The sequence below is a fragment of the Nilaparvata lugens genome, chromosome 7 (assembly GCF_014356525.2).
Source record: "Nilaparvata lugens isolate BPH chromosome 7, ASM1435652v1, whole genome shotgun sequence".
NCBI lineage: Eukaryota > Metazoa > Arthropoda > Insecta > Hemiptera > Delphacidae > Nilaparvata > Nilaparvata lugens.
The window spans coordinates 10,518,204-10,528,680 of NC_052510.1; the positions used below are offsets into that span (position 1 = coordinate 10,518,204).

At 33.4% G+C, this 10,477-nt stretch overlaps 1 protein-coding gene across 1 annotated transcript; it reads right to left on the bottom strand.

The window, feature by feature from the left end:
- Positions 1-1,224: 1,224 nt before the first annotated feature.
- On the bottom strand, positions 1,225-9,294 carry LOC120352553 (lysosomal aspartic protease-like). The gene is made up of 6 exons (XM_039433656.1): positions 8,721-9,294; positions 7,039-7,183; positions 5,907-6,030; positions 3,216-3,334; positions 2,231-2,430; positions 1,225-1,533 (listed from the first exon to the last, which is right to left on the bottom strand). Exons 1-6 carry the CDS (start codon positions 8,774-8,776, stop codon positions 1,362-1,364), a joined length of 816 nt encoding a protein of 271 aa, XP_039289590.1. The 5' UTR covers positions 8,777-9,294; the 3' UTR covers positions 1,225-1,361.
- Positions 9,295-10,477: the final 1,183 nt, after the last annotated feature.

Here is a 10,477-nt window from a genome sequence, read left to right on the forward strand (position 1 = left end):
TCTAATATTCCTTGGTAGCACACTAGAAGATTTATAAATGCTATTCTAGCTCACAGGCTCATACGTTTGGCGACCACTAGTCTAGTCGATCGTCTACGACTAGTAACAACTAACTCGGTCTACATTTTCCGGAGTACAAACTAAACGGGGAAGATCAGGTGGTTTCTTTTTCATCACAGAACCAGTACTTCGAAACGCTGCAACCCATCAGAGTACAGTATTTCGATCAGGCACTGCACCTCGATGTCCAACGCTAATATATTGACAGAAAAGCGTTGCACTGTGACTACAGATTCATTGTTTCTAAAAACCTGCTCGACAGCGAACACACGATGTTGTACGTTCCAATGATCCTGAAATAAATTGTTGTACGTTCGATTGAAATAAATGGTATAGTATGAGCCGTCTGCCAACATTCGTTCAAGGGCAAAATCCCCTCCCGTCGCCGAGTACTAGCCGTTCGAAAAGCATGCTTTTCCTCTGCACCACCTTGTAGAAACACTTATTATTTTAATCACAACAACCTATATAATAATATAGGTGATTATTTATCTAGTAATTATTTAGCGTTGTATTGCCGGGCTTTGAAATTTAAAATTATAACTATCGAATTCTAATGAACTCGATGTATACAATTATTTAAAATTGTTACAACCACTTGGTTTTCAAACAACAAGAAACAAGTATTGGTTGTTTCACAACTATAAGTCATTGGTACCACCATATAACCTTCACTACTTCATACACGAATCAATTTATACTCAGCAAAACTACTATTATACTCAGTAATATAACTGCTTCTGAGGGTTAAGTGTAAGAGAGGGCCGACTGCGCCCTAACTTCGCCCTCCTAGGTCAAAATAAAGGCAGTCATTCAATTCATCCAATTCAATTCAATTATTCAACAATAAGAATTACTTCCTGGTCCCTATTGCATGTTGAAATACAAGCTTAATAATATTAGTAGTCAGCTGGTTATTAGAGCAGACTTGACTTGACTTGGTTCCTTCCGCTCCATAAGAAGCATAGGGCATCCAAAAATGTTCGCCATTCATCTGTGTTGGCTGCAAGCCTCTTGACCTCTGCCCAAGTCTTTCTCTGCTGCCTGCACAACCTGCCTCAACCGTTTTTCTCCATGTCATCCGTGGCGGTCACTACATGCAAATAGTAAAACGCTATCTGCAAACTGTCTTATTTGAAGCTATCTTCAAATATGAATAGAGAATAGATTCAGAATGTATTGAGAATAGGCTATTATTGTACTAAATTGATAAACAATAATTGAAAACTAATTACAATTTAATACTCGATCTTCCCTTGCGTACGGTAACCAGAGATCAGGAAAACTAATTTGTGAAGGTACTAAGACACAAATTTAGTTTTAAATTTGAAACACAGTACTAACTTGTCCATCTTGAACTGCCAGTAGGCAGTCTTGTCAACAGGAAGATAGGTGAATTCACCCTCGTACTTCTCAGGATCGGAACCACCGAAAATAATTTCACCACCTTGACCAGCTGGAGCCGAAGCGTTCCTGAAATAATCGAATATTATAAAGAATATATATAAATACTAAAAACTAAAAATCGAATCAATTTTGTATTAATCAAATAGATCTGACATAAAGAATATCAATTTTCATTCATTTTGAAGTTCTCATTATCATGCTTTTTAATTTTTGATCAATAATAATCCAATGAAGGTATCTAATTTTATTTTTACAACATTTTTTTTTCAATCTAAATTAATAGATTTGCACGTTTTGTTAATTCTGTGTCCAAACTTCTCCTGTACAAAAATTTGGGGCCTAGTGTCCTTGAAATGCGTCCGGAATTTATAGGTATAACATGTAAACCGTATTGTGTGTCAATTTTATTGTAGGCCTACATAAGACCATCATATTTTAAACACTTTTAGAACTTTTGAACAATTAATTACGACATAGCAGTCAGGTATTTATACTGTATAAATAAAAGCTATTAGCTTCTACTCACATTAGTTTAGCGCTTTCGGACACTAGGCCCTTCATCAATACCTGACTGCTATGTCGTAATTAATTGTTCAAAAGTGATTATTTAACAAGCAGTTCGTAATGGAATCAAACATTGAAGACTTTTAGAACACTTCAACTGCACAATCTAATTGATTTACTGTACTTGTTTTTATCATAAAGTTCAGTCATTATTACAAGTTTCATCGTTCCAAATTTAGGTGTTTGTTGAACTGCATACCTGTTCAGATAAAAGGAGAATACCGGGTCCTTGATGAGGTGCTGACTCATCATATTATAGAATGGCGGAGTGACACTGTCTTGAGAGATGGAGCTGAAAGCTAGTCCCAGAATACCGTCGAACTTGGCTGCAACAAATGTCATGCCAGGCTCCTTGACTGCCTCGCCGAAAGTTTGATTTTTTATTTTCAAATCTCCAATCTGAAACGCATCGTATTTCATTATTTTAACATGAGAAATACACATTCATAAATTGTCTATTTTCTTTAGGGCTACTCTTGAATATAAATAAAAATATAAATCTAAGCCTACCCTTTTTAGAATTATTTAATCACAACATGTTTCGGCTATATGATGCCATTATCAAGTTGATATGAAATTATCAAGTTGATTTAAAATTATAAAAAGGGTACTTAGATTTCTATTTATAATTACTTTCATAAATTTATGGTACAGTACTAAAATAACTTGAGCACAGGAAAATAATGAACAACTTATAATAGATCTCTTTAACATGTAATTAATATTAAACTTTTGATCTGCTTCTTCTGACACAAAACTTGACAATGGAGCCGATAATGTTAACCGTTAATAGAACTTCATAATGAACTCTATCTTGGCCGAGACAGGCCTTATCTTTGAAAATCCAAGGGTACACGTGATTCTATTAAAAAAAAAACCAACATGTACCCCTTTGGAGATTAATGAGTAATGAAAATTTATACTGATAACTTGTTAAAATATTATACAAGTTTCCTGTTAAACTATTTCGATTTTACACAAATTTAATGAAAAATGAAGATGAATACTGATGATAACTTGATACAGTATCATCCAAGTTTCCTGTTAAACTATTTCGATTTTACACAAATCAATTTTCGTTATTTTTGCAAATGGTGATTCCCACATAAGTCTTAATCCTAATCTTGGGTACTAGAGAAATTAGTATTTTTTATGATGAATCAATTATAATTATCATATCTTACAGTGAGTGTATCAGTTGAGAGGAATCCCGAAAGACTCCCAGTTCCATAACGGATTTCGAAAGATTTTCCATTTTCCTTGTATGTTGATGACTTTGTCGCATCATACTTGTGATGAGTCACTGAAAAAACAAAAGTTATTCAAAAACTAATAATATCGATTCTGTTATAAGAGTTCTTGTTTTTATGGATCGCTTAAACGATTACTTAGTGCTAAACAGATCCTATGCAGCGTAAAGCAACGCACCGCTTGCATCGTGAATTCATTTTTAATGTAAAAAAGTCCCAATTCTACAAAAACCTCATGATTTTTGAAAAATTTCAAAGTTTCGAATGATGAGAAGGAACACCATTTGGTTGAGAAGTTATATAATTGAAAAATCACATCGATTTAGTTGAGTGACTAGTTATTTTGAGTGTTTAATTGATCTTTGGCTAAACTCGTATAAATAAATAATAATAATGACAAATTACTTCATAGTTGATTCCACTAACGTTTCTTTTGGCACAAACTGTGTCAAGTTTGTTTCACATTCGCAATGTAAGGCCGCATACGTTTTCATTTGTATTGCAAGAGATTTCTACTTCAAGCAAAAAGGGAGATATTTTTTGAATACAACAAATTTTTCTAAATGTTATTTTTGAAACTCATATAGTTTGGAATCTCACCAAGCCTTGGAGTTGTGTAAGCACTTTTGGGTAGGCTCTACCTCACCTTTGAAACAGGCTTGAATATCGTTTCTACAATGTTCAGAGCAACGTTTAAGGATAGAGGGAAATGGAAGATCATTCCACGGGGAACCTGTCGAGATGTGAAAAGCAGAGATCTTATACTTTTAAACTGGGTTCTGCTCTCTAAGAAAAATGATATCCTCCTATTTTTATATCTTTGAACAACTCAGGTAGTAAATGAAGTGATATTTAAAAGTCCAATAAATAGTGGAATATAGTAACGATAAATTATTATGAAAAACTAGCTTCATAGCATAATATTATGTACAATATTCTAAATAAAGTTTAGTAAATGATAGGAAAATAAGAATCAAATGAAAAATGATCCATTATGATCTATTATCCCAGACACACAAAAAAGATGACAAATAAAAATACCAAGTGCCAAGATAGAATGATACATGGCAATGGATCATTTAATCAATGACCTATGACTTATTTATAAGAGCTGTGTTTTCTCTTTTAGGAACAATATTATTCAATAAGATTCAGATAATTAGGATATTGTTGATAATAGTAAATAAAAATTCTTGAATAGAATAGTCAATTGTGGATTAGAAATTACATAATATAAGTTAGCCAAATTGAACATTTTACTCTCCAGTAAGTTAGTATGATAGTTTATTATATCAATGATAACTATTTCATTGCTCGCAAAAAGGTTTTCTCATAATTTCATCGATTCTATTCTGAGAAGGTTGTAATCAATGTGTGCCAAAAGCATATCAGGCAGGGAAATTTAGAGGGAACTATTCAACTATCAAACTATTCAACAAATTCTTGAAGACAAAACAAAATGATAACTCGGCAATAAAAGAGATAGAATAAGCAAAATGCATGTATGCCATAAATAGTTGCCAAATAATATGCCAAAGTACAATTTGTAAATCTTGTTTTTAGTAGGTAGTTTATTTATTGAAGAAAATTAGTTGAGATTTGTGCTATTTTCGGTAGCACTACAATAATTTTTATTCAACATGCATTTTGAAAAGTGTAACACTTTGTGCTGAATTTCAATAGATTCATTTTTATATTTCATGAAGATGAGATTTGAATCTGATTATCATAATTGATATTGTATCAGAAAAATAACCGCACTTGATGAGATTATAATAAACTGAATCATAAAATATAATAGGGAAGATTTTTTCAACGGTAACTCTACAGCTTTCATGTTTGCAGTTAATAGTTAAAAGAACAACTTCTACTATGGTATTTGAATAATTATATTACATCGGAAGATTTTCTGCTGAGAAGGGTAGAACTCAAATAAGATAACAGCGGGTCAAAGTCGTACTATCTGAATGATTCTTTTTTAAAAACTCAAGATAAAGAAATGGAAATGGAATTACTGTGAGTTATAGACTATTTGTTAAAAAATGACTCATTTAATTTTATTCAAGGGCCATTGGTTTGGTTATCATTGGTAAATGATGTGAGCATGAATAATACTGTTTAAGAAGAAACAGATAAAGAGCTATACAATCGTTTATTATTTTGATAGATGCATAAGAATAGATTGAAACTATATTTGTGCAAGGTTCAAATCTGTCACATTTATGAAATACTCATTGAGAAGCATGATGAATTGATTTCAACAATCGATTCAGGAAAAAGTAATAAATTTATGAGATTTCTTTGATTCATACAATAAGTACATCATCAAAATGATAGGGAGAGAAAAAATAAGGTAACCTTGTGCTATTCCTCTTTCAACTTAAGATAAGGTTACACATAGTCTGAAATAGCTCAAGTCTTGTAGTTGTTCACTAAACAAAATTTTCAGTCCTTAATTATTTTCACAAAAATAATTGTAGATTTGATTTCAAGGTGACAATAAATAAAGATTTTAGATCATTAAACCAACCAGCTGGTTGGAATAATAGAGTTAGTTAATTATTGGAATAATTGTGTATAATAACAGTTCTTAAACGTTTTTCTACTATTGCAGTATCTACTTACAGCAGGCAATGTTGAAGTAGCTGCATTTCTTGGAGGGAACCCACAAATTTGAAGAACCGGTATCAAAAATGACCTGGAACGATTGGGGAGGTGTTCCAAGACTGATTTGACCAAAGTATTGCGCCTGAAAAAATATAATTGATTTAGTCTAATATATTGTGATGTATCAAGACAGTAATAATGATATTCTCTCATTATTATATAAAAGTAGTCTGATTTTAAATTCAATTTTTTATCAAAAAATTCATGTTACAACTACAACATTAATGCTATTTCATAAATTTCTGTATGACAATTGATAATATGCATATATTGAAAATTGTTTATGATGGAAAATATTGAACTTGCAAATATTATGATCGAGATTGAGAATACGTATTTTAATTGAAAGTATGCAAGGAATTGGCTTCCAAGAGGACTACAATATAATTATTATTGAGAAGGCAAGCAAGAAAATTATGTAAAAAAGTTGAAAGATTGCTGAACAGGAAATTTCCGACAAAATTCAATGGTGATTTTTATTAGCCTACTTCTTTGTTTTACTAGTCTATCATTATGAATCATAAAATTGCGAAGTTTTAAAAACTGTGTTTCTAAATAATGAACTGAGTGAAAGCTACATGAATATGACACTAACTTCACTTACCATAAAGCATAAGCTAAGCTCAGTTAAGTATAATCAATATTTTTTAAATTAGTATTTTCATGTGAAAAGTTGAATGACCTGAGTCTCTAAAGTGAATGTTTAGAAACAGGCAGCCAAAACTGATTTCTTTTAGATTTCAAGTACCGGTAGCTTATCTATGACATAAACAATATCTATAACTAGACACTCAAATCAAAAACTGTGTCAACAGTCAAAACTTGGTGATTTCTATATCAACTGTGAAGATAATGTGATTACTATAAGTAATGAATCAAGTTATTAATTTACCAGGAAATAATAATTAGTTCTTTCCCTTTATATAAAATTGAATGTTGGATAATATCAGTTTATCAAAAAATGATAAAAGTTCTTAATGGATTCGGATAAAATAGCTGTGTACCCGAAAGCGACTTAATTATTGGAAATAATTATTAAAGAGTGGCCTTCATTAAAAATGAGGAAAGCTGGAAATAGTCTTCTACTCACATCAAAGTAATTGGTCAACCTTTCAGCAGTACCTTCCTTTACATTAGAAACGCCGTTAAATCCATACACTGTTTGACTGTGGGGCAACTCATTTCCCAATTCTGCAAATTGCTTCCGAATGGAGTCGGCCTTGTAGACTGGAACCCTACGACAAATGAGATGATATTGGTTATTATACAGTTATTTCAAATTTTATTGCGGATGATGCCCACACAAGCTGTTTTCTTGTGCGAGGGGAGTGGAAAGAGTGCGTGGGTGATTGATGAGGTGATGAAACGTCCATGCCTACCGGCGGGATTCGAGCCCACCACCAGGCGGTGCTAGCAAACTGAAGGGAGTAACGCCTTATTTCACTCGACACACACAACTATCAGCAAAAGCGATTATATTATCGCAAACATAGTTGAGTCTATGAATGAAACGGAGATACAATAAGGAAACCATCTGAGGAAACCTTCTCGATAGTTTTAATGATAACTCTTGACGCTACCCATCTGGCCTTGCTGGTATTGATAAAGAGAAAGGTAATTCAGGTAAATGGTTGTCTAAAACAGATGACTAAAAACACTATTTTCAACAAATTTGGCATTCATAATGATAATTAGTACTACTGTACAATATCCATAAATGCCAAAATGAAATATACAAGATGAACGATTCTAAACTATAAAATAAATGGTATATATCGGCACGGTATCTACCATACTATAATAATTAAAGAGTAACAAATAAAACATGCGTAACAGTAAAAAAATTCCAAAAATAATATTATAAGATAAAAGCAGAATTATAGAACAGTATTATATAAACTTAGATGAGGGCATAAGCTAGTCAATTTAATACCCCAAGTGAGTATTTAATTATAAGGAGTAAAAAGGTGTAACTCCTTAGCGACGTCTCTAAAGCCGCGCGGCTTGATTCGTCGCGAATGGCGAGACTATATGAGGCGTTTTCAGAGTCGGCAGGGCAGGAAGTTCTCCGATTGGCTGATTGGTTGAAGCCTGAAAGAAACGCCTAATATGTCTCACCCTAAGGAATCGCAGCTTAAATCTTAGGGCCGCGCCACAAAAAGCGTTTTTCAGATTATTCGGCAAGGCAGGAAGCTCGCTTGATTGGCTGATTCTCGAACTTCAACCCAATATCAGCCTTTCGGAGAGCTTCCTGTCCATTGTGCCCCCTCGACTGAAAAGACGACTCGTGTGGCCCTTGCAGTGGCATAGGCGCATAGCAAAGGAGGGGTTTGCATGTTAAAACCAATTTCTTACAAATTTCAACGCTTTGTTAGATGATTGGACAGATCTGCTTTCAAAATCAAATCAAGAGGCGCTCCACCCCCCTCTCCGCTCATGGATGTTTAATTTGCACTAGTTAGATTGATGATACTTGATAAAGTTGACATTAGCTATAATAATATTTTGATGTGATCCACCACTGGCAAGAATTTTTTAGATTTGTGGATCCATCATAATTGCATAAAAATAACAAATTCATTATTGACTATACAAAAGTAATTGTGATCAACAATCTAGAACACACAAATGAGAACGGTTTCTACCAAAACTGCTTTGTCATTTGATATAGATCTTGGATAAAAAAGAAAAAAATATTCTATAGTAGGCCTACGGTAACATATATCTCCATTTTTATAACAGAAGAAATAAAATTCAATCAGGAATACCTACCTCAAAAGATCTCCAGAACACAATCCGATTCCTAAAAATAGGATAAATGCCTTCATCTTCGTTACAGATGAGCAGGAGAGTCTTCTTTATACTAGGAACACAGTACGCAGAAAAAGATTACTTGACTGTATTAAGTTCAATAATTTTTCTTGTAATTGGATTGGAAGCAAACAAGTTTTTGTCTAACAATGACTCGTCAACTTCTAGTATTCCAGTTTCCGCTTATTAGTAAAATGAATCAGAGACCGTCAACAACAGACAGCTCTTCAACTCGGTAACAAACTAACATAAAACAAAATACTCTTCTCGGCTTTTTATAATTTTTATCTCATTACTCATTACTCCCCTCTTCAAAATGTTTCAGTTGTCACTTCACTTGTCATGCTTCGCGTGTATCATGAAAAACAAAACATCAATGCTACCAATATAAATTTTACGGCTAGATTTGGTAGTAATTTCAACTGTTTGATAGAAAAAAATTGAGTCATTACATTTTTAAAAAAATCAAGTCATGAATAATATAAATTTGGATGAACTTACCTCCAAACTTCTGCTAAATTACCAGTTTACGTCAATCTTGATGTCAAAGTCAAGCAGACATCATAACATGAACAGCTGATTTTAAGCCAACAAGTGAACTTGAACCCATTTGACTTGCAAAATATATAATGCACAAGGTGCAGTACATAGATATAGTTTTCATGCTTAATTTGAATTTTTGTTTCAAAGATCATAGGTTAGTTTAAGGTTATGATTTCGTGATACCAGTAATGTATTTCATAAACAAGTTTTGATTCTAAACTTACTTTTGATCTACATTTTCCAATACTAGTAAATAATTTCAGTTTTTTGTAACTTCAGGAATCAAAATGATTCAAATTCTAAAAAAGGTAGGTCTAATTGAATGTGTTGTTTACTTAATACAGAACTTGTCATGTCATAGTTAACTTAGTAAGTTCTAATTTGTAAGAATATATTAGCCTATACAACTTAAATCACAATCATTTCTATATAATAAAGCCACAACAAGTTCTAAGCTTACTGAATTCAAAGTCATTTTCTCCTGTAGATTTGCCAGTTTATGAAGAAATAACTTGATGATTGATGAATTAGCTAAAGGGCTGCACTTAAGTATATGGGCTGCAAAATTTAGCATTGAGACATGGTACATATTCATACATTTTAGTTATTTTATGTTAAGTCCATAAGGTGGGCATAAAAAACCCAGGGACACGTCATGAGATCACAAAAAGGAACAAGTAGGCCAGTCGACCTAAGAGTCCAAATAAAAACAAGAAAAAGAGAAGAAATTAATAAAAAATAGGCGCTCACCAAGCTGCTGTCCATCATGAAAAACTCACGGAGTGAGTACAAAAGGATTATCTATCAATAAGCCTTTCAGGACCCTCCGAAATTTGCCGGCAGGCAGATTTCTAGCCATCACCGGTAGCTTGTTGAAGAGCCTGACAGATAGATGGGCATAGCCCGATCGGGTCCTGCTCAGTCTTTGGTAGGGCTCGTCAAGCCTCTGTCTCCCTCTAGTCTCATGTGGGTGTATATTCTGCTTTGTTACAAGCTCCCCCACATTTGCATGTGTTCTGCAGAGAGTCTAAAATACATAGAGGGAGAAGACTGTGAGCATCTTCTCTCTCACAAAGAGGGGAAGACAGTGGGCAAGACGCTCAGCACCACAAAGGATCCTCAGGGCCCTCTTCTGAATGAGCAACACTCGCGACATGAGGACAAGGCAAGCTGAA

Coding starts and splice junctions, on each gene's coding strand:
- LOC120352553 (XM_039433656.1), bottom strand. CDS start 8,776: ATGAAGGCATTTATCCTATTTTTAGGAATCGGATTGTGTTCTGGAGAT. Junction 3,335..5,906: donor CTACTTCAACATTGCCTGCT/GTAAGTAGATAC, acceptor TTGTTTTTTCAG/TGACTCATCACAAGTATGAT. Junction 2,431..3,215: donor TCTCAACTGATACACTCACT/GTAAGATATGAT, acceptor GATGCGTTTCAG/ATTGGAGATTTGAAAATAAA.